Source organism: Nannobrachium achirus (assembly GCF_963921795.1).
Source record: "Nannobrachium achirus genome assembly, chromosome: 24".
Taxonomy (NCBI): Eukaryota; Metazoa; Chordata; class Actinopteri; order Myctophiformes; family Myctophidae; genus Nannobrachium; species Nannobrachium achirus.
The window spans coordinates 41607298-41632434 of record NC_137831.1 but is presented as its reverse complement, the minus strand read 5'-3'; the positions used below and the strand labels follow the sequence as shown (position 1 = coordinate 41632434).

General features: G+C 42.1%; 1 protein-coding gene across 1 annotated transcript in view; it reads right to left on the bottom strand.

Moving 5' to 3' along the window:
* LOC308280309 (striated muscle preferentially expressed protein kinase-like) overlaps window positions 1-25137 on the bottom strand; it is a gene marked incomplete at both ends in the record, with an annotated part of 163613 nt that overhangs the window by 48107 nt on the left and 90369 nt on the right. Inside the window, 11 exons of the mRNA XM_080720571.1 lie at window positions 224-430; window positions 1730-1834; window positions 2379-2498; window positions 4028-4257; window positions 5127-5316; window positions 5997-6155; window positions 8147-8220; window positions 9038-9212; window positions 10102-10289; window positions 13704-13792; window positions 14575-14738. Of these exons, the coding sequence (XP_080576697.1) occupies window positions 224-430; window positions 1730-1834; window positions 2379-2498; window positions 4028-4257; window positions 5127-5316; window positions 5997-6155; window positions 8147-8220; window positions 9038-9212; window positions 10102-10289; window positions 13704-13792; window positions 14575-14738 (1701 nt within the window). The remainder of the gene's footprint in view (window positions 1-223; window positions 431-1729; window positions 1835-2378; window positions 2499-4027; window positions 4258-5126; window positions 5317-5996; window positions 6156-8146; window positions 8221-9037; window positions 9213-10101; window positions 10290-13703; window positions 13793-14574; window positions 14739-25137) is intronic.

Genomic DNA, 25137 nt, shown 5'->3' with positions numbered 1-25137 from the left:
AGTCTCAGACTTTCAAGCTCAAGCTAATTTAGTTCTAGCTTTCCTGAACAAAACAAAAAACAAAACAATTGCTGCTCAAGTTATTGTTGTAATATTTACATATTTTATAAATATCAGTCAATTGTGTCTGTATCTGTTATCATTGTTGTTAACTATCTATTTTCCTCCCCAGTGGACACTGTTTGCCCTCACTGACGTTACAGACGTGAGCTCTCCTCCGTACCTCTGTCTAGGAGCTGGACCAGGTCGGTGGAGTGCGAGGGCTTGCTGAGGGTCTTGCCGGTGGACGCCAGGACCCTGAAGGCGTAGCGGACGCCCTTGGACAGAGAGGTGACCGTGTAGTGGGTCTCCTTCAGGCTGGAGGCCACGATGGTCCACTGGATAGAGCCCAGGGGCTGCTGCTGCACCGCGTACAGCAAGGAGCTGGCATCTACACACACACACACACACAAAAAGAATTATCTCAAGTGCATTAACCACTTAAACCAGGGGTCTTCAACGTTTTCAGGCCAAGGACCCCTTAGTTGAGAGAGAGATGAAGCAGGGACCCCCACAACCTTTACAGAGATTGTTTGACAGCACAATCGTCAGTGTATTTTGGATTCATGTCAATTTGTGTTTTCAGATATTTAACCACTTGAACCGTCAATACTTAATGAACTTGACCTTTCACTCTGTAATTAGTTGTCTCTTTTTCCCCTCTACACCAAAGCTCTTTGCCAAAAAAATAGCCGATCTACAAGCTCACAACGCCTCGCGCTGTGAGGCGTTGTGAGCTTGTAGATCTGCTATTTTTGGCCAAAGTTTGCAGAATATGGACGCTAGGGTTCAAGTGGTTAATATAAAAAAGGAGAGAAAAAAAGTTTTCTATCACACAAAGACTTGGAGGACCCCCTGTAGTAACTCTGAGGACCCCTTAAGGGTCCCGGACCCCCTGTTGAAGACCCTTGACTTAAACCCTATGTGTTTCGTTGATCCGAATCGCCCAGGGTTCTATACTTTTCCTTCAACAATCTCTTTGGTGAACAACGAACATAGTCCATCTACAGAACAAACTCGTAGATCTGCTATTTCCTCAGAATGCTCACCTATTATGACATGCACAGAACTGAGAGGCTATGGGGTTCAAGTGCTTAAGTCCAAGTCCATCTTTGAAAAATATGCAGGGTTTGGTCTGTTGAAGTGCGGTTCTTTTTGTATTTAAGGCACCACATTATTAAAGCTAAAATCTGATAGTAATTTAAAAAAAAAAAGTGAGTTACTAGGGCTCAAGGTGGAGGGGCCTATTTTATTTTATACTTTAGCTATTGAAAAATAGCAGATATACAAGCTCACAGCACGGCACCGAGTGCTGCGCACAAGCTTATAGATCTATTTTTTGAAAAGTTTTTTGAAAAGTTTTTTGAAAATGTGTGCAAATCTTTGAATATATATGTATTTTTAAAGTAAACATTTGTAAAATAAATTTTGCTTCTGGGGGTTTCCCTGGAAATACATATTTTGAGACGGGGGTCCGCAGCCAAATACATACTGTATCATTTTGGGGGTCTTGACATGAAAAAGTTTGAGCACCACTGACATAGAAACACTTTTTTTTTTTTTTTTTTAAATAGCAGATCTACAAGCTCACAGCACGGCACTCGGTGCCGCGCTGTGAGCTTGTATATCTGCTATTTATCAATAGTACCCAGGGCCCAGAATTTGGTGCGACACCCCTGAATGGCCCTACCTAAAGAGGTGTCCAGACGCTTTGGTTTCTTCCAGCTGAGCGTTATGGTCTTCCCTGTGATGGCCTCTACCACTGGAGGACCGTCGGGGGGTTCAGGAACAATATCTGTCACGAGGAAAAGAGAGCTGAACGTTTAGCTAAGAATTTAATCTGCAATGGAAATTCTTATTTTTCGTGAAATTTGACTGCAAGTAGGGCTGTCGCAATTATTACATAATCGTCTAATCGCAATTATTTGACATAATCGCGATTATTTGTCATAATCGTCATAATCGTTTCCATGAAAAATGTTCATATATTTTTTTTATGTAACAAATAGTGGAAATAGCAGATCTACAAGCTCTTGTGAGCTTGTAGATCGGCTATTTCCACTATCAATGTTCTTTTTTAAGTAGGTCTATAAAGTTGTCAAATATGTCAGTAATTTCTTTGTATATTTGGTGTGTCATATCTACCATGTGCAACTTCAAAGCCTAAAAGCCAAACAGAAATGTAATTGTCAACAACAAAAAACACAATTAAATCGTTAATCGTTAATTATTTGAGTGACAATGAATCGTCATGTAAAATGTCATAATCGTGACAGCCCTAACTGCAAGCATGCAGTTTGCGTTCCGATTCGCACACACACACACTCGCACAGACCCACCTGTGATGTATAGGTGCGCGTAGCAGGCCGCCTTCCCCACCTTGTTGGAGATGACGGCCTTGTAGACGCCCCCGTGAGCATGACAGACGCTCTTGATGAGCAGACTGTGGACATCCCTGTCTGGGGGGCAGAGACACAGAGTCAGCTGGGGTCCAAACACCCTCCTCCTATCTCACAGATCATCTCTAGTGCTACAACTAATATGCAATATTATCGTATATTGTGATAAAAACCACTCACGATAATCGTATCGTGGAGATTACATTTATCGTGATATCGTCCTCCATCATGCACTGGGATCAATTCACCTTTTATTTGCTGAGCTGCATATAACTCTAACCTTAACCCTAAACTTAACCTCAGTAACCCTAACTAAATTCGGACTAATGAACCTTCGGACTAATGAACCTTCGGACTTATGGGCAGTCCCCCGGTATCCGGTATATCCAAAAAATAGCAGATCTACAAGCTCACAACGCGTCGCAAAGCGACGCGTTGTGAGCTTGTAGATCGGCTATTTTTTGGCAAATGTTCCACCCCAGGATAATGGATTTTGATTATCGCGATAATATCGTAAATCGCGATTTCTTTTATTACAATAATCGTGATATGACATTTTCATATCGTCCCATCCCTAACAACTAATGATTCATTTATCATTCTATCGATGACTGTGGCAATTAATCGAACAATCAAGAAACGTGGGGTTTCCGGTACTATATTTTTATCAACATTTTTAGCAACATTGTTGCTCCAACATACCAAAAAGAGGTGTCAATAGTTGCGTTTCCATAAAGCCTGTTATTGCGCATTAAGGGTTTTGCGCAAAAATCTTTTTATGGAAACACTTCAAAATTCGAATAAACTTTCATTATCCGCAAAAACCTTTATCCGCTTGGAGGAGGTGGATTTTGAGGCTTTATCGAATAAACTAAATGCACATTAGTGAATGGAAACGGGTCAGCCAATAAATGCGAATAAATTATGTCGTTCTGGTCCATTGTATTAGCATTAGCCCACAAAACAAACCGTCTGTGTAAATTCCTCCCGTTTTCGCAACGTGCCAGCTCAGCTGTAGCTCTTTACAGACTGTTTTGCAAAGACAACCTCCGACGGAACGTAAAACGAAGATTTGGTCAAGCTAAACTTATAACAAACTGTCTCAGTATCACGTTCAGTCTCTGTTTATGTGTTGTTTGTTTGTGTCGCTCTTCTGCGACCTGGCGTTTCCCAAGGACCCTAAGCACAACGGTGGGGGCAAGGAGGTAGGGAGCGCTACACTCATTTGAATGACACCCGCAAATGGAAACAGGCTAAATTTGCTTTGTCTTAATGCGCATTTCTGATAATTCGCATCCTATTTTCTAATATGTTTATGGAAACGCAACTAGTGTGAGCTTATAGAGCTGCAATTTTAAATTTTCTGTATTTTTTGAAGACTTGTGGAACTTTTTTTAATAAATTAATTAAATCCACTAGCTTGATTAACTGTTGCACCTCTTTGCACATCTCATCTCTTATGATCTCATATATTATTCTACCTTTCACATTCCATATCAGAGCAGATCCTAAACTCAGGTTTCCTTTGTATCATTGACCTGCAGTCTTGCACATTAGGCTTGTTGCTTAGGATGCTGCATGATGCTTACGGTGGGTCATTTTGCGCTCTTCGGTGCTATCGATGCGCTTCCCGTTGTGATACCAGGCGATGGTCGGGTAAGGCAGACCCGTGACCTTGCACTTTAGCACGGCCTCTTTCCCCTCGATCACCTCCACGTCGGCCAGGGGCTTCACGAAGTCTGGCATGGTTCTCTTCTCCACCTCGCTCTCCAAGACCTCAGGCTCCTCCGGGATGGAGGGCATCTTCTCCAGCTTGGCCCTAGACAGAGAAAGAGAAGAGAGAGAGAGAGAGAGAGAGAGAGAGAGAGAGAGAGAGAGAGAGAGAGATGAAAATGAGGTTTGAGGATATGATGCATTTTCCAAGTTTAACCACATGAACCCGCTAGCATCCGTCTTCTGGGTTTATCACAATGGCCCAAGATGACACGCTGTGAGCTTATAGATCGGCTATTATCAGCAAAGAGATTTGGTATAGAAGTAAGAAAGGAGGGGTTTTCAAAGTGGGTGACGGGGCACCCTGGGGTGCCGTGACGGCAGTCCAGGGGTGCCGCGAGATAATTTGATAATATTTGGAATTTATTTGGACAAAAACATATTTAGTATCATTTTAAACTTGAAGTACAAAGTTATTTTCAGTCAGTTCCAACCAAAATTGCTATTATCTCAACGTTTTCTTCGCAACATAATCACTAAAATATCGTCACTGTCGGGCAGAAACCTCGTATCTCCAAGTTTCAAATGTGTACGTTTTTTGGTAAAGCAAAGCCCTGCTTCATCATACAAGACTGTTGCACAAAACTAGTGAAAACAGCTGATCTACAAGCACACAACGCCTCGCAGTGTGGCGTTGTGTGCTTGTAGATCTGCTGTTTTCACTAGTTTAGTACATTTTATAGACGATAAACACAAAACAAAAGCCAAAGGTTTTGGACATACAAGGTTTCCACCCGACAACGACGATATGCTATAAATATAAGGTGTTGGGACTGAAAATTATAATGTAGGGGTGCCTCGGATTAAAAAATATATATATATTTATGGGGTGCCCTGAGACAAAAAAGTTTGGGAACCCCTGTTCTAGATCCTTGAAACAAAGTAAAGAGATAATACAGTAACAAGTGTTCCTACATGTGAGAGGAGATGGCGGCGCGGGGTTCTTGCATGTAGAGTTCCGCGGTGCTCTCAGCCTTGCCGTGAAAGTTCTGCGCCACGGCCGTGTAGAAGCCCTCCGTGTCGCTGCTGACGTGGCCGATGACCAGAGAGTAGCGACCGCCTTCCCGGAGGATCCGCACGTCATCGCTCTCCTCCACCGGCGTCTCTGGAAGAGGTTTGAGGCAAAACGTTCATCTTTAACAGCAACACAATTACTGTAGGGCAGCCAGATATGGATTAAGAACGGGTACACATTATTGTGTATCATTATTTTATGCTTTAACTATTGAAAAATAGCAGATATACAAATTCACAGCGAGGCGCCGAGTGCCGCGCTGCGAGCTTGTAGATCTGCTATTTTTGAAAAATCGTGAAACTTGAATTTTGACCCGATTCTATAAATGTCTTTTGAATCCTTCTAAGATTTTTTGAAAAGCCTATGTTTCTATGTCAGCAATCTGGCTATAGCCATCGTCAAAGAAAAGGTCCTTTTCACTTAACTGGAGCTCAGTTAGTCTGTTCTTGAGAGACTACTATGTCAGTGGTTCTCAAACCTTTTCATGTGAAAGACCCCCAAAATGATATGTATTTGGCCACGGACCCCCATCTCAAAATATTTAGTTCCGGGTACCACTGAGAAGCAAAATTTGAGTTACAAACGTTCGCTTTGAAAATACATATATTCAAAGATTTGCACACATTTTCACAACTTTTTCAAAAATAGCAGATCTAAAGCTCGCAGCGCGGCACTCGGTGCCGCGCTGTGAGCTTGTATATCTGCTATTTTTCACTGGTTAAAGCATTCAATAATTCTAGGCCCTAAAATATGTTGTTCAAAATGTTTACCAAAGTGCATCCAGGTGACGCTGAGGGGCGGCGACCCGCTGACCTTGCAGTTAAACCGGGCAGTGCGACCTTCAATGACCTCCAGGATGTCCAGCTTGCGGGTGAACAGGGGCTCCTTGGAGGGCGTGACCTTCAGGCCGGCACTGGAGGTCAACTCCTCTGCAACGAGAGAGAGAGAGAGAGGATTCTATGTAGCGAGCAGACCAATTTTCTATGAAAGTGATCCCTGGCTAATACGACAAATATGCCTTAATACATTATAATTGTCCTCTATAACTACAATGTAAAATTAAAAACATCTCAAATATTTTATTTCTTCTAGAAATAGCTAATCTTTCAGTCAATAGGGGAAATGCCTGTCGCAAGTTGATGATGTCATAAATGTTATGTGTGGTCTAATTTATGGCATGCATGTGCAAAATAAACCACAAACACATTTGAAATATTGATTTGATGCTCATATTAACCATAGGAAGTATTATGTTTGTTTGTATTTGCACATGCATGCCATAAATTCCATAGGGATAGATCACACATGACATGACATGTATGACATCATCAACTTGCGACAGGCATTTCCCCTATTGAGTGAAAGATTAGCTATTTCTAGAAGAAATAAAATATTTAAGGTGTTTTTAATTTTACATTGTAATTATAGAGGACAATTATAATGTATTAAGGCATATTTGTCGTATTAGGGATCACTTGAACAAAATTCCATATGGCTTCCTCATTCATGTCTGATACTATACATGGGTCACATGGAGGAGTCTATCAAGCGGGGAACAAATATTTAACAAAGATCCTCCTGGTTGCTGCGAAAAAGGCAATTACCAGGAACTGGCTCAAGGATATTATCCCGGACTACAAACAATGGAGGACAATCTTGGACAATATTCAGGACATGGAACAATTAACGTTTAAGTTGAAAATAAAAGAAGAACTCTTTAATAAAAGATGGGAAAAATGGTTAATGTACAAATTCAAAAAAGGAGAGATGCAAATGTGAAGGTATATAATGTGAACCCCTGTACTATTGTACTTTTTTCTTTCTGGTTTAACTGTATTTATGTTTGTTATATAAAAGTGCAATCTACAATAAAGACAAAAAGAAAAAATCTACATGGCTGCCCGCTTCCCACTTTCTATAATGCGTGTGCGGGTTTCCCAACTGGTCTTGGACCTTAAAGGAGTAGTTCACCCCCAAAATGACTTTTTTCCTATTGATTACTCAGGCCATGGAGAGTAGAGTTCAATAATATTTTTTGGTTTTTGTCACAATCCTAAGACAAAATTTTGATTCGAGTAAATTTACCCCCATTGATTCCGGATGGTGACCCGTTTTGAAACGGGTCACCATCCGGAATCAATGGGGGTAAATTTATTGTTATCACATTTTTGTCTTAGGAATGTGACAAAAAACTAAAAATATTATTGAACTCTACTCTCCATGGCCTGAGTAATCAATAGGAAAAAAGTCATTTTGGGGGTGAACTACTCCTTTAAGCTAGATGCAGAATAGACCCAAATTCAGAGTGAACATTTAAACTTAAATTCGCTTCTGGGGGTCCCCGGAAAAAAAGTATTTTGAGATGGGGATCCATCCATGGGGATCAAAATACCTATCATTTTGGGGGTCCTTGACATGACAAAGTTTGAGAACCATTGATATAGCAACATAGGTTTTTATGTTTTTTTCAGAAAACTGTTTAGAAAACTGAAAACTGATTTAGAAGACATTTGTAGCATCAGCCTATATCAGTGTTTAAGGACCCCCACAGTGATATATGTATTTGGCCGCGGACCCCCCCATCTCAAAATATTTTGTTCCAGGGACCCCTGAAGCAAATATTTGCGTTAAAAATGTTCGCTCCGAATTTGGGTCTTGCCTTAAGCTGGATGCAGAATAGATACACGCAGCTCAGACCCGCTGGCAAACGAAAGGTCGCTTCTATAATAGGGGTGCGTGTGTGTGTGTGTGTGTGTGTGTGTGTGTGTGTGTGTGTGTGTGTGTGTGTGTGTGTGTGTGTGTGTGTGTGTGTGTGTGTGTGTGTGTGTGTGTGTGTGTGTGTGTGTGTGTGTGTGTGTGTGTGTGTGTGTGTGAGTGAGTGAGTGTCTGGGGGGTGGGTGTATTTGGAGGTCTCGTTCACCTTTGGCAGTGCTTAGCTTGCAGGTGTATTTCCCACTGTCGTCCTCATGCACTGAATTTAGCAGGAGACGGCACCTGTAACACAAAACAATGAAAATCGCCAGCAGTTATCTTCAAGTAAGGGTGACCGTGCCTTTGCTCTGTGACGACCTGACTGAGGAGCTCAGGTGTATAATTCTTTACTTCTTAAGAAGATACTTTTATACGAGAGGCCTTTAAAATGGACACAAGACAGGGTCTGAGCATCTTAGTTTTATATTTTACTTTTTTTTACATATACTGTACTTTCTTGTTTTTTCAAAAAAAAAAAAAAAAATATATATATATATATATATATATATATATATATATATATATATATATATATATGTGTCCCAATTTGGCTGGGAGCCAGTCATTGGATTTTTATTCATTTTCATTTCTTCATTTCATTTGAAAGCTGGGTTTTGAAGATATGGCTTATAGAATGATGCCATGCTGAAATACTACTTTTGAGATATTCAAGTTCTAAATAAATGTCTAACCTGCAAATGACCTGACGATCTCTCACATTAATTAAAAAAAGTCTTATTTACATGCAGAGTTAAGCTCTGGCGTTTAAGTGAAATGTAGCCTGAAATTTATGAAATGCTTTAGTGGCTTTATCACATTTTAGTGAAAAAAAAAAAAAAAGGTATTTTCAGTCCCTGTCTAAAGCTGTACTTTCCGAGATGACTGGCTCTCAGTGAGATTGGGACACACATATATATATATATATATATATATATATATATGTTATGCTTTTTGTTTTATTTATTCAGCTTTATATAAAGCATTTCGTAACCTTGTTTTACAGCTGTACAGCTGTACAGCACACGATGAATTGTCTTGTTTAAATGACGCATATATTCACCTTTTGCCATCAAAGTGCATCTTGCAGTTGAGTAGCGCCGGCTGAACCAGCTTCCCATTGGAAAGCCAATCAACTTCCACGTCCGGGGGCCCGGTCATGTGACACTCAAACATGGCCGTCTCTCCCGCCTTCACTGCCACGTCCCGTACGTTCCTGGTGATGGTCAGCTTTGTCGCTACTGGTACCGCTGGGAAGATGGTTAAAAGAAATTAGCATAGCCTGACTTAATCACATGAATAGTGCTGTCACGATTATGACATTTTTACATGACGATTAATTGTCACTCAAATAATTGACGATTTAATTGTGCATTTGTCGTTGAAAATTACATTTCTGTTTGGCTTGTAGGCTTTGAAGTTGCACATCAGCACATGGTAGATATGACATAACCTAAATATACAAAGAAATTACTGACATATTTGTCTTTATACTTAAAGCAACTAGTATAAAGTTTTCAAATAAATGTAGTGGAGTAAAAGTACAATATTTGCCTCCGAGATGTAGTGGAGTAGAAGTAAAAGTATTGGAAATTGAGTAAGTAAGTACAAATACATCAAAATTGTACTTAGCTGAGAGAGAGATGAAGCAGGGACCCCCCACTACATATCGTATAAAATTGTGTTGCAGATGTTCATCGATTTCTTATACAGCTCAGATTTGACAGCACAGTATCATGTGTGGGTTGGATTAATGTGTATTTTCATACATTTAACCACTTGAACTGTCAACACATACTCTTCTTTTCCCTCTACACCAATCCTCTGTGCCAAAAAATAGCTGATCTACAAGCTCAGGGCAGTTCAGGCCAAAGGTGGTACTGCAGCTGAAAATGCTCTGAGAGCCATTCAAAAATGAGAGGCTCTCTATTCAGGAGTGGTAATTTAGCCTCAAACCTTTTGAAAAACGTTTTTGGGACATAAACAATATGACATAAATACTTTTTAAATGCATGGTGTATCACCTTTAAGGAAAACGATTTTTGTCGTGTAAAGGGGGTACTTGAATTCAAAAATCTGGGAAAGGGGGTACTGAAGCCAAAAAAAGATTGAGAAACACTGCTTTACACCACTCCGTACCTCTGACCTCCAGTCTGCATTCGCTCTGCTTGGTTCCGTACTCGTTGATCAGCTTGCAGACGTACACCCCGGCGTCGGCCCTCTGGGCCGAGGCGATTCTCATTTCACTGGTGTCGTCGTCTGTCTCGCGCACGATGAAGCGCCCGCCGCTCCTCACCGCCGCTCGCTCCTTCGACCTGAATATCGATAAAGCAGCTGTCACAACTGGTTACGCTCAGACGCGTGGGGCGGCAAGGGCGTCACAAGCGGGGGAGGGAGTGGGACTGAGTTACTAGGGCCCAAAGTGGAAGGGGCCTTATATATTTTGTACTTTAGCTATGGAAAAATAGCAGATATACAAGCTCACAGCGCGGCACCGAGTGCCGCGCTGCGAGCTTGTAGATCTGCTATTTTTGAAAAGTCGTGGAAATGTGTGCTAATCTTTGAATATATGTATTTTTTAAGAGAACATTTTGTAACTCAAATTTTGCTTCTGGGGGGGTCCCTGGAACTAAATATTTTGAGATGGGGCTCCGTGGCCAAGTACATATCATTTTGGGGGTCGTTCACATGAAAAGGTTTGAGCACCACTGACATAGAAACATAGGTTTTTCAATAAACCTTAGAAGGATTTGAAATATTCAAAGACTTGCACAAAATGTTCAAGCTTTTTCAAAAATAGCAGATCTACAAGCTCGCAGTGAATGTGAACTTGTATATATACTATTTGTCAATAGTTAAAGGAGTAGTTCACCCCCAAAATGACTTTTTTTCTATTGATTACTCACACTATCGAGACTTGAGTTCAATAATATTTTTTGTTTTTTGTCGCATTCCTAAGACAAAAATGTGATTATAGTAAATGTATTGATTCCGGATGGGGACCCGAATCGATTTGGGTCCCCATCCGGAACGAATGGGGGTACATTTATTGTAATCACATTTTTGTCTTAGGAATGTGACAAAAAACTAAAAATATTATTGAACTCAAGTGTCCATGGCGTGAGTAATCAATAGAAAAAAAGGCTTTTCGGGGTGAACTACTCCTTTAAAGCACAAAATAACGCGTAATAATGCGTTCTCTGTCTAAATGGGTTAAACCCCTTCCTCATATGAAGAACATTCATGGGGGGCCCACAGTGAATCCTTGTACCCAGGGCCCAGAATTTGCTGCGACACCCCTGCTCAGACGTTTGGGGGGTTCCCCTCCTCCTTCCGAGATTTAGACACCTCACGTCTGGCCCCGATGTGAGGTGAAGGCCTGGACTCCACCTGACATGATTGTGTTTATCGGTCCACCGGGCGGGTTTAAAAGTCCAATATGGCCCGTCTGCATTAGCCTCGCAACAGCCAGAGAGTCTGGGAGTTGTTACTTACTTCAGGGTTTCCACACATTTTTACCAATTAATTTCCAAAACTTTTCCAGAATATTTAACCCAATTTCCAGGACTATATAACAATAATTCAGCTCAATAACAAGTCGCGCAATGCCCAAAGACAGGTAGTGTATGCCAGTGGGTCTCAACCTTTTCAGGCCATGACCCCCGAAATAATCATATTTTAACTGGGGACCCCGGCACCCTGACGAGAGTTGAAGAATTTTGTATAACACGGTTTTATTGTGAAAACAGCCGATCTACATGCTCACAACGCCTCGCGTTGCGAGGCGTGGTGAGCATGTAGATCTGCTATTTTCACAATTTCTGCCTCTAATATTTGACAATTTGGCCAATGTTTAATTTGTCATTTCAGAGGTATTAACAAAATCAATAACCAAAGACAATGCATAGCTATTTTTTCCAGGACCTTCCAGGACCACTGATCAATTCCAAAAATGTTCAGTACTGGAAAAATATTTTTCAAATTTCAAAATATTTCCAGGAATTTCATGACCGTGGGAACCCTGTTACTTTGACTGACAGGTCCAGTCAGTAGCCACTAGCGCATCAAAACATCGTCGGCAAAACAGCAAATACGTCTTTTCCAGACAGAAATTCCAAAGGTGCAAACCGTTGTTCGTTTTTAAGTGATGAGATGCCGTTGATTTCAGATAAAACTTCGCTTAATGCAGCTTTTATTCGCGATTTTTGAACTCACGTCGGACACAGGGTCCGCCATGTTTGTTTACAAAATGCGAGAGCTGTAGCAGCCGCTCGACCAATCAGGAGCGGTGTGAGGCGGGTCGCTCCAAATGCAGCCATTTGATTGGAAATTACAAAGTAAGTTCTCATAAGGAGACTCTATGGGAGGACCACCAGACCGAGAAAGGAAGCACATTGGTGATGACGTAGCTCGGGATGTCCATTACAGTAACATGCAATATAGCACGCATTATCCCCCGGCTCCACCGGGCGCGTCCAGCGTCGCGTCAACGTCAACGCTGGGAACGCTCCCGTTTTAATCAATGAAGGGTGCTCCACTGCCGACGTCAACGTCGGACGCTCAAATTCGCCCCGGTTCATTTTTTACGGCGTCCGACGCCGACACGACGCCGTCATTTTGGTGGAGCCCTAGTCTTAGATGAACATTGGCTGCTGACACAATCAAATTATTATACGTTTTCTTGCCAAACATCATTCATGTCCCTGGTGACTTAGATTGCATTGCTCGTTATTCTGTAGTACACCTGTACACATTGCATATTGGAAACATGAATTCAAAGTACTGTTCTTCCAAGAAGGATATTACAGTTTGACTTTTACGGCCATAAAGATGAAAGAATATATCGTCGTTGTCGGGTGAAAACCTTGTATGTCCAAAACCGTTCGTTTTGCATTCATCGTTTTAAAAATGATTTAAACTAGTGAAAACAGCCGATCTACAAAGCACACAACGCCTCGCGGTGCGAGGCGTTGCGTGCTTGTAGATCGGCTGTTTTCACTACTTTTGTGCGACGGCCTTGTGCGATGAAGCAGGGCTTTACTTTGCGAAAGAACGTACATATTTAAAACTTGGAGATACAAGGTTTCCACCCGACAACGACAATATATAACAAAGTTTACACACATGTCTACTAGTATGTGTGTGAAAAGAATGCTAAACAGAACTCGCCGCCAGTGACCTTGGGTACTGGGTTTCTTGTTTATTCACTGGATTGCAATGAGTTGCACACTGTGAGGGGAGACAGCCTTCTAATTTAAATGAGATTCTGTCTCTGAATTCTTTATCATGTTTTCAGTTTGTTTCCAACTCTGTTTCCAGCTTTGTTTCTGTCTCACCAAGAACTTCTCGCTATGCAAGTAAACAAAACAAACAGGAATTTGGGGGGGATACGTTTCTGGGTGCGGGTCTTACCCAGGGAAGTGCAGAGAATGTTAGAGAGGCAGGGTCTGAAATTTCTAAAAGGGGCCTTTTGGTGAAAATATTGAACAGACCTCTAAGCTCGCAACGCGTCGCAGTGAGCTTGGAGGTCGGCTATTTTCGGTGGTTGATACCTCACTAAACTAAGCATAATCAAGTGAATACTGGAGATGTGGCGTACGGCATGGATTTCCTACACAGAGAGGGCAATTCTTTCAACATAAGATGCTGCATTCAAGTTGCAGTTTTTGCAGACGGATAAAAGGGCAGGGGCTCAAGCCCCCTTTGACGTCTATGTGTGCTTTACTTACCAGTAAACCACAGGTTTGGGGTGTCCTAGCACCTTCGCACAAAAGACCACCTCGTGGCCCTCCGTCACGCTTTGGTCTCCCAGCGCCACCTTTTGTAACAAAAAAAGATCGGAAACGGGCGTTGAGACGGCTCTATAAGGTCCGGACGCATAAGGCTGTCACGATTATGACATTTTACATGACGATTAATTGTCACTCAAATAATTGCGATTAATGATTTAATTGTGTTTTTGTCGTTGACAATTACATTTCTGTTTGGCTTGTAGGCTTTGAATTTGCACATGGTAGATATGACACATAACCTAAATATACAAAGAAATTACTCACATATTGAACAACTTTATACTTAAAAATTAACATTTCTACCACTTTTTGTGGCCACATGTTCAAATACTGGATTCTGATTGGCTTAAAACAGTGGTAAATCAGTCAACAACCTTGAGTTGGCTCATGGACCCCGCCCACTGTTGTGTTGCAGTTGTAACATTGCAAGTTACAACTGTGTTTTCTTTCGTTTATATGGTAGAAGTGGTAGAAAAGCAATTTACCATTCGAGGGTCGTGGGTTGTTGGCAGATTTACCACTGTTTCAGGGTTGTGGCACGAGGCGAATGAAACAGTGGTAAATCAGCCAACAACCCACTCCCTCTCATGGTAAATGGCTTACAGATAGTGGAAATAGCCGATCTACAAGCTCTACGAGCTTGTAGATCCACTATTGTAGATCCACTATTGTATTTCCACTATTTTTGAAAATATTTGAAAATATATGAAGACATTTTCAACATGAAAATGATGAAGACGATTATGACAAAACAGTTGCGATTAGACGATTGTTTCATAATTGTGACAGGCCTAAGAAGGATCCTAACCTGAAAGGATGGAGGGTCTCTGAAGTGGACGTGTCTGACGGCGGCGGGCGCCTCCCCGACCTCCATGGCGTCCTCCTGGGGGCTGAGGTACTCTTCGTCTGATTGGATGGGGCTGCCGACCTCCGGGGACAAGGCCGGTTTCCCACACGGTGCACCAGATGGCTCTAGAAGAGACAAAAAAAACCATATTTAAAGCTGTACTGTGGAAGCTGCTCAACTAGTGGTCAGTAGCGGTATTGCTTTTTTCGGCCGTTTTTCGCCGCGGACCACCGGAACGGGGGTCCGCGGACCACCGCGACCCCCGCGACCGCCTCCGCCTCGCCGATACGAATCCATAGAGCCGTCTCCCGTCATTTTTAGACCAGGATTGAGGGAGTAGCATGCAAGATTCCTTCACCAATGTAAACACAGTTGCTAAGGGAAGCTATTTTCTGAAGAGACAGCAAGACTCGCTGTGATTGGCCGGTGGTGTATGATCGGCGCTGTGATTGGCCGGTAGTGTATCATGTGGGAGATGACATCATTTTGCCGGGAAATTCTCCCCCCCTCACAACTCATAGAAAACATATAAAGAGAAGGCTTCAGAAGCTGAAAATAACAGAGTGGGGGTTCTAAAACTTTAGCGATTTAACAGTTAGGACAATTTTAAGATTTGTTTTATAAAAAAAGTTACATAGTATAACTTTAAGGCAGGGTTTTTTTTAACGTTTTCAGGCCAAGGACCCCTTAGTTGAGAGAGAGATGAAGCAGGGACCCCCACCACCTGTTCAAAGATTTCATATAGTTGTTTCATCGTTTGACAGCACGATCATCAGTGTATTTTGGATTCATGTCAATTTGTGTTTTCAGATATTTAACCACTTGAACCGTCAATACTTAATAAACCTGACCTTTCACTCTGTACTTAGTCTGCTCTTTTTCCCCTCTACACCAAACCACTTTGCTGAAAATAGCCGATCTACAAGCGAGCTTGTAGATCTGCTATTTTTGGCGAAAGTGCTCAGAATATGGACGCCAGGGTTCAAGTGGTTGATATAAAAAAGGAGAAAAAAAAGTTTCTATCACACAAAGATTTGGGGGACCCCCTGTAATAACTCTGAGGACCCCCTAGGGGTCCCAGACTCCCTGTTGAAGACCCCTGATTTAAAGAAAACTAATGTCATGCCTGTTGTGTGCTCAACCAGCCACGAAACGCTGACTAAGGCCAACAGGTCGAAACGCGTCCATCATTAATGTTTCTATGTCAGTGGTGCTCAAACGTTTTCATGTGAAGGACCCCCAAAATGATATGTATTTGGCCACGGACCTCCATCTCAAAATATTTAGTTCCAGGGACCCCCCAGAAGCAAAATTTGAGTTAGAAATATTCACTTAAAACAACAACATATATTCAAAGCACACATTTTCACGACTTTTCAAAAATAGCAGAGCTGCTGTGAGCTCGTATATCTGCTATTTTTCAATAGCTAAAGTATAACATAATTAAAGGGGAAGATCACTCATTTTCAATATTGAACTATGTCATTAATATAACTTAGAGGAGTGTGGAAATAAAAAAAAAGTTCACCCTCTTCTGTGTTGCCTAGAACTGGAGGATTGATTTTGGGGTTTGTATTGCAAATTACAACTTGATGACATCACAAATTGTACTTTAACATTCAAACCCCCAAATCAATCCTCCAGTTCTAGGCAACACAGAAGAGGGGGAACTTTTTTTTTATTTCCACACAACTCCTCAAAGGTATATTAATGACATAGTTCAATATTGAAAATGGGTGGTCTTCCCCTTTAAGGCCCCTCCACCTTGGGCCCTATAACTCAGTCCCACTCCCCCCCCCCCCATGTGACACCCCTGCACCAGGGTTATTTAGTGTTAATCTCAGAGAATGATGTCACAGCGAGAGAGAGGGCAAGATGGTGGCTTTTGTTGGAGCTGGCGGATGCCAGCAGAGCACTGGAGCTGGTCTGTTTATGTGCTCGCCTCTCTGCAGATGAATCTCTCTGCCAAGATGAACGCTTGGCAGCAAGGAGATGAGAGTTATAGGTGAGTGGTACGGTATACACACACGCACGCACACACGCACGCACGCACGCACGCACGCACGCACGCGCACACACACAGGCACGTGCGCACATAGACATCAAAGGGGGCTTGAGCCCCTGCCCTTTTACCCATCTGTAAAAAAAGTGCCCTCTCCAGACCGTGAATGCAGTTTTTACTATGGTGAAAACAATGCAAATGCCCTCTTTCCATGCCATACCTGAAGGCAGCTTTCAAGAGAACTGCCTCGTCCAAACTCTCCTGAACTTGAATGCAGCATCTTGTATTGAAAGAATTTCCCTCTCTGTGTGGTATCAAGCATCGAAAATAGCCGACCTCCAAGCTCACAACGCGTCGCAGCGCGACGCGTTGTGAGCTTGGAGGTCTGCTATTTTCGATATTTTCACCAAAAGACCATTTTAGAAATTTCAGCCCCCTGCCTCTCAAACATTCTCTGCACGTCCCTGCACACACACTCTCGAGTCTCTCCGAGAGAGAGAGAGAGAGAGAGAGAGAGAGAGAGAGAGAGAGAGAGAGAGAGAGAGAGAGAGAGAAAGCGCCCCGGGGAATCGACAGAAAGTGACCGTAACTGAACAGATAATGAATTAATCTTTTAATCCCTGACCCAATCACTCCCTTATTCCCTCGGAGTTCCAGAGCAGGCAGAGTGTCTGCTGGACTCCAACCAGGGACGTGCTGGGCCCCTGATTCAGCCCGGGAAAAAGAGTTGGAGAGGCCCTCATTGCGCGCTATAGAGAGAGATATAGTAGCTGCTGCTACTCAAAGATTTGCCATTTCAGATCATGACAAGTGACAAGCCAGTGGGCCAATTACATTAGTTATATTTCGTCGTTGTCGGGTGGAAAACTTGTATGTCCAAAACCGTTTGTTTTGTATTTATCATTTAAAAAATGATTTCAACTAGTGAAAACAGCAGATCTACAAGCACACAACGCCTCGCGGTGTGAGGCGTTGTGTGCTTGTAGATCGGCTGTTTTCGCTACTTTTGTGCAAACAGTTACATTTTTACTTTTGTGCAAACAGTTACATTTTTTCCTAATGGCTGGCCTGGACCGCCCGGGAATGAACCGGCCGTTCGGGAGTTGTCCCGCTTTTCCCAATGGCCAGCACGTCCCTGACTCCAACCAGACGCTCCAAAAACCCTAATTAATTCACAGCAGGATTGATAACTCCTCTCTGGCTGTGCTACAGTGCAGTCTCTCTCTCTCTTTATGTCTGTCTCCTTCATTGTCTGCGTCTGCCTCAGGCTCTTTATCCGTTGTCTCTGTGTCTCCTTCTTTGACTGATAAAATCTATATATAGCACAAAGACCACTACACTCCCTCGTGTGAGACTGAAAGACTAAAGGAAAACACAATGAAGCTAATCGCCGTGGACGTTTTCAACCACTTTTCATGTGGTATTTTTCCAACTGAGATGCACTGTTAGGGTGCCCTCACATCAAAATACCTATGAGAGTGGAATCTGCGTTCCTCCAATGCATTTCAATGAGAGTGAAGCGGTTTCATGCCAGCAGAGGATTTCTGCAAAAAACACTCTCCTCTCATTGAAATGCATTGGCGGAACGCGGATTCCACTCTCATAGGTATTTTGGTGTGTGTGCACCCTTAGTAATACTTTTACCAGTGGTGTAAAGTAACTAAGTACATTTACTTAAGTACTGTAGTACACTTTTGAAGTATTTGATTTTGTACTTTACTTGAGTATTTCCAATTTCCAATAATTGTATTTATACTCCACTACATCTCGGATCCAAATATTATATATAAACACAATGAAGCTAATCGCCGTGGACGTTTTCAACCACTTTTCATGTGGTATTTTTCCAACTGAGATGCACTGTTAGGGTGCCCTCACATCAAAATACCTATGAGAGTGGAATCTGCGTTCCTCCAATGCATTTCAATGAGAGTGAAGCGGTTTCATGCCAGCAGAGGATTTCTGCAAAAAACACTCTCCTCTCATTGAAATGCATTGGCGGAACGCGGATTCCACTCTCATAGGTATTTTGGTGTGTGTGCACCCTTAGTAATACTTTTACCAGTGGTGTAAAGTAACTAAGTACATTTACTTAAGTACTGTAGTACACTTTTGAAGTATTTGATTTTGTACTTTACTTGAGTATTTCCAATTTCCAATAATTGTATTTATACTCCACTACATCTCGGATCCAAATATTGTACTTTTACTCCACTACATTTATTTGGAAACTTTAGTTATTAGTTTCTTTGCAGACATAAATTATAATATTATAAAACATGCATGAACCACTTTAGCCCTATTTCATACCTAGGCTGTTTGAAAATAGCAGATCTACAAGATCACAACGCGTCGCGATGCGACGCGTTGTGAGCTTGTAGATCTGCTATTTTCAAACATTTTGTACTTTTACTTTTGGTACTTTAAGTACATTTTGATGTCAATTCTTTCATACTTTTACGCAAGTACATTTGGAATTCTGGACTTTTACTTGTAAGGGTGCCCTCACACCAAAATACCTATAGTGGAATCCGCCAATGCATTTCAATGAGAATGGAGCGTTTGGAGGATTCCACTCTAGGTATTTTGGTGTGAGGGCACCCTAACAGAGTACATCTACAGTGCAGTAATGATGCTTTTACTTAAGTAAAACATGTGCGTGCTTGTTCCACCGCTGACTTCTACTGATCCGAGGTCGTATGTTCTGTGAGGTGCGCTGTGCTGTGAGGTTCAGGCAGACACGCTGACAAGCCCAGATGAAAGTGGGCAATAGCGGGAACATGTTCCTAAACGTAGGACTCGACTTGAGTGCATATAAGAACAACAGACCTCACCGAAAACCCCCATAACACAAGGTAATCATTTCAATTCACACCGAAGCAATGCGTTAAAGTGTTCGTATGTTGAAATGTCGCTATAAGCAGTGAGAAACGTACCTAGAGGCTAGAGTCACATCTCTGTGCAGCGGCTGTTCACCAAGCGCTGACTCCTGGGAGTATTTACGTCAACCTGCCAACTCTTACACAACCGTTTCACAGAACTATAGCCCGGCTATTCTGACAACTCAGTATCGTCCTCAATCTCTTTCGGTTCGTTCTTAACCCATTTAGAACGGGTACACATTATTGTGTATCATCATTTTATGCTTTAACTATTGAAAAATAGCAGATATACAAGCTCACAGCGCAGCACCGAGTGCCGCGCTGCGAGCTTGTAGATCTGCTATTTTTGAAAAATCGTGAAAAAATTGAATTTTGATCCGATTCTATAAGTGTCTTTTGAATCCTTCTACGTTTTTTTTTTAAAAACCTATGTTTCTATGTCAGCAATCTGGCCAGCCATCGTCAAAGAAAAGGTCCTTTTCACTTAACTGGAGCTCAGTTAGTCTGTTCTTGAGAGACTATGTCACTGGTTCTCAAACCTTTTCATGTGAAGGACCCCCAAAATTATATGTATTTGGCCACGGACCCGCATCTCAAAATATCTAGTTCCAGGGACCACCCAGAAGCAAAATTTGCTTCGCTTTGAAAATACATATATTCAAAGATTTGCACACATTTTCACGACTATTTCAAAAATAGCAGATCTACAAGCTTGTATATCTGCTATTTTTCACTGGTTAAAGCATTCAATAATTCTATAGGCCTCACCGTACTCCGTTTTTCCTGATTGCATCTCTGCCGAACATTCTGACCAGGAACAGATACTGCAAGCTTTGTTAATCTTCGTTTGTGCATAAATCATTTATTAACCAACACAGATGAACCAGGATAAAGCGACAGTTTAACCACCTGAACCCAAGCATCCCTATTCTGGGGAGTACATTCTGTGAAAAAAGAAGATCTTCAAGCTTGCAATGTGAGCTTGTAGATTTGATATTTCAGTCAAAGAGATTTGCTGTAGAGGGAAAAAAGAGGGGGACCATGTATAGACCAAAGAATCAGCGATTAACTTTAAGCAGGAATTTAAAGCTGTCGCTAATCTGCACATTAGATTTGTCTTTAAAAAGGGTGTAATTCCTATCCTACAAGTTTTCTACAAGAGTTTTCATGTTAAAAGCTATAAGGTTAAAGCTCTACATTCTGACAGTAACTAGTAAGACACCTCAGGGTGACATGCGACTCCGCCCTAAAGGGCGAGGTTGCGCCAATTCTTGACCATCTGGCCAGTGATATATGTATATCGGACCAGTTACCCATATGTGGAGATTCCTGCATGATAGTCAACAATGTGATGTCAGAACATGCCCATATGGGCATTACCAAATATGGGCATTCCCAGATATGCCCTTGATATTGATGAAATCGGGACAGGGATCTCCATATATGGGCATAAAACGGACAACCTGAAGAGCTGGAGGTAGCAGGCACATGCACACATAGACATCAAAGGGGGCTTGAGCCCCTGCCCTGTAATCGTCCGCAAAAAAGCGCCCTCTCCAGACCATAAATGCAAGTAGTGAAAATACCTCCAAGCTCACAACGCGTCGCAGCACGACGCGTTGTGAGCTTGGAGGTCTGCTATTTTCACCAAAAGGCCCTTTTAGAAATGTCAGCCCCTGCCTCTCTAATATGCTCTGCACATCCCTGACAGGGAGACCCCTATTACGGAACACTCTAGTATAGCAATGATTGCTAATATAATATAAAGATATTGAACAATTGTATTGAACAAGAAATATCACTTACGCCCCCTTTAAATCTTTCTCTCGAGTTTATTTTGGTTTAGTGAGCCAAAAATGTACTCTACTTCTCAGTACCAGCTATTATGACTCGCATTCGTCTCCAGAACATGACAGCATCTGACTCCAGAGCACTGCAGGGTGAAACAAAAAAAATGAACTTTATTGCAACATTTCCTCACTGGGACATAAAGCAGACTGCAATTACCAGTGTGAAGAACAACAGCATGGCTAAAAATACTCCTCCTTAAGTTAGAGTGCGGTGGCCTAATATGGCCAGACAGAGCTAGCGGCTAGCCGTGCGCTACTACAGTGTACGCACACACACACACACACGCACGCCACGCACACACGCACACACACACACGCACACACACACAAATTGGGGAAGTGCAGGGATTTAGCTCGTGCCCAGTTGGGCACAGGCTAAATCCCCACTCTTGAGGAAGCAGCAGTGACAATGTCATGTCCCCGCATTCCTACACACACACACACACACACACACACACACACACACGTGCGCGCTCACACAAACCCTCTCTCTAATAATAATGTACACAAATGCAAATATATACCACCATATCGCCACTGTCGGGCAGAAACCTCGTATCTCCAAATTTGTACGTTTTTTTCTTCACAAGGCAAAGCCCTGCTTCATCATACAAGGCCGTCGCACAAAAGGTAGTGAAAACAGCAGATCTACAAGCACACAACGCCTTGCACCGCGAGGCGTTGTGTGCTTGTAGATCGGCTGTTTTCACTAGTTTAAATCATTTTTAAAATGATAAATGCAAAAACGAAGAGTTTTGGACATACAAGGTTTTCAACCGACAACGACGAAGATATAAGTTACTATAATTACAAATCATTTCAGAGTTTATTCTCAATGCTGCGTGCCCTGTCTGCTTTCATGGCTCAGGGGAAGGGGGGAAGGGGGGGGGGGATCGGGAGCAAAGTGTCTGGGTTTTTAGAACACATCAAAGGGGGAGCCGAACGCCTTTAAGAATTAATGGGTTGCCATGACAACAGTGACTGTGAGGCGCCCCGGCCAGGGATGATGCTGAGTTCCAGTATATATGCCTTGCAGCCTTTGTAGTCATTAACTCATTGAATGCCCTTTTCAAGATGGCCGCCAAGTACCAGGATGCCACGTTCCTAAATTTCTAGTGCACGGATCAATTTTTAGTGCACGGATCGTGCACGCCCATGCACCATATATGCACCATATGTGTAGTACTTTTTAACAGCTTTCAAACAAAAAAATCCGCTTGGAAATCCGTTCAGGCATTCATGAGATAGAAGCCTTCAAAGTCAGACAAAACAAACACTGCCACCTTCCTAAATGTCTAGTGCACGGATCAATTTTTAGTGCACGGATCGTGCACGCCCATGCCTAGATCATGCACCATATGTGTAGTACTTTTTAACAGCTTTCAAACAAAAAAATCCGCTTGGAAATCCGTTCAGGCATTCATAAGATACAAGCCTTCAAAGTCAGACAAAACAGCCATTTTTGACATTTTGAAAGATGTGTTTGTTATGGGGCTAAACATGCAATTTGGCAATTGCGATCATGCCTAATACATTTGAGGCATTTTTAGATTTTTTTTTATAAAAAAAATGTTTAAAAAAAAGAAAAAAACATTTTTTATTTTTTTTTTCAAAATGGCTTCCAACTCGGGAAACTCGGGCTGTGGCACCCTGTTACTACTGTAATAACTTGGGAAACTCAGGCTTTGGCAGTCAATGAGTTAAGACAAAATGTCATGCAGGGGAAAAGCCTGGCAGAGGATTAAAGAAAGAAACAAGACAAAATGTCTCACATACATGTGTGTACAATATGTATACGGTATGTATAGCCTACTGTACACCAGTGTTTCTCAATCGTTTTTGGCTTGAGTACCTCCTTTCCCTGATTTCTGAATCCAAGTACCCCCTTTAAAAAATCAAACCTCGGTTCGAAGTGAAGCGGTGAATTTTTATTCTATGTGCTCTAAAGCTATGAAATCTGTGTTCTAGATCTATACATTCTGTGTTCTAGATCTATACATTCTGTGTTCTAGATCTATACTTTCTATGTGCTTTAGTTCTATATTTTTATGAATTCTGAATGAATGAATGTTTTTATCTGGAGGGCCAAGCTTGACCAATCCTCAATTCTGCATGCACGGGACATGTACGGGACAGACAAAGCCTGTTCATTCTGGACTGGAATTACCATATATGGACATGTACGGGACACACAAAGCCACTCCTTGGAAGCGGCTTTTCACCGCTTCAAAAAATAGTGGTATGCCTATATGAAGCTATGATAAACCCCCCCATTACAAGAATATAAAATCACAAATAAGAAATGGAGTGAAAGAGTTTCAAAAGGTGCCTCCTGAACACTGTGGCCAAAACATTTCAGTCCAGTCAATAACTATAAAACTTTCAAGCACATCCCAAGTGCCTGGTACTTTATGTAATGTAAGTAGCAACTATAGGCTCACACCAATGTCTCCATGTGTCATCATTAAACATAACAGTAAATGTTTTTTGTCCCTTCCTAATTCAATGTTTTTAATTATTTAACTATGAATAATATCATGTCCTTTTTGGGGGCATTTTCTTGAGTACCCCCTGCAGTAGCTCCGCATACCCTTAGGGGTACACCTACCCCAATTTGAGAAACACTGCTGTACACACACACACACGCGCGCGCGCGCGCACACACACACACACACACACACACACACACACACACACACACACACACACACACACACACACACACACACACACACACACACACACACACACACACACACACACAGAATTAATATCATAAAGTGTCTTAGCAATGTGCTGGTTCCACCAGCTGACAGCACAGCTTCAATGCACCTTGGCACAGATTGCACAAATCTCTGGAACTCCTATTGGATGGATGGAACACCATTCTAACAAAAGATATTCCCTCGTGTGTGGGAGAGAGCCAGGGGCGTCAATTGGGCATGGCAGGGGTATGCATAAATACAAGTTACTTTTAAATATAAATCCATGAATGTCTCTTTGTGTATCTGTGATGGTTATTATGTTGTTAGATTACAGTAAAATAACTACAAATGCAACATTTAACAAAATAGACCTTACCCGTTCAAAGATATGTGCTCCAAAATATGTGTGGGTTGTGGGGAAAGTTACTGTAACTGGTGCGTGCGTGAGAATATGTGGGAGCATCATAATGTAAGGAGCAGCCCATGGAGGAGTGTATATTTATGATGGATACAAATAATTTAACAGCAAAATTAGGTGAATAGAGGTATGGGGATGTATGCACTTACTCCACATAGTTTTTCCATACCCGTTGAAAGATGACCCGGTGCATGCATGACCCATGCATGCAGAGAGAGAGAGAGAGAGAGAGAGAGAGAGAGAGAGAGAGAGAGAGAGAGAGAGAGAGAGAGAGAGAGAGAGAGTGTGTCTCTTCACTGCAACATTCCTAACTGTGAGAGAGGTGTGTGTGGGGCTATGGGATCCCATGGCCTGGAGGAACGGACCGTAACCCTGACAACAGGCTGAGCTGAACAGGCTGTGCTGTACAGAAGTGGTGAAGAAACGCAAATAAATATCTTGAATTTGGTAAAAATGGAAATCGGGCTCGGTCACCGTCAGTATAATGCTAATGGCCAATGTCATGTGAAAATTGGGATCAGTTGCTGAAGAGATAAAGGTGGAAATGCATTTTGTGACTGACAGTACTACTGACCTCTCTCTAAAATTATAGTATGGATGGTCACTTTGACAAGGCATTATAATTATATTCTCCATACTTGTATTCTCCCCATGCATCATGACAACA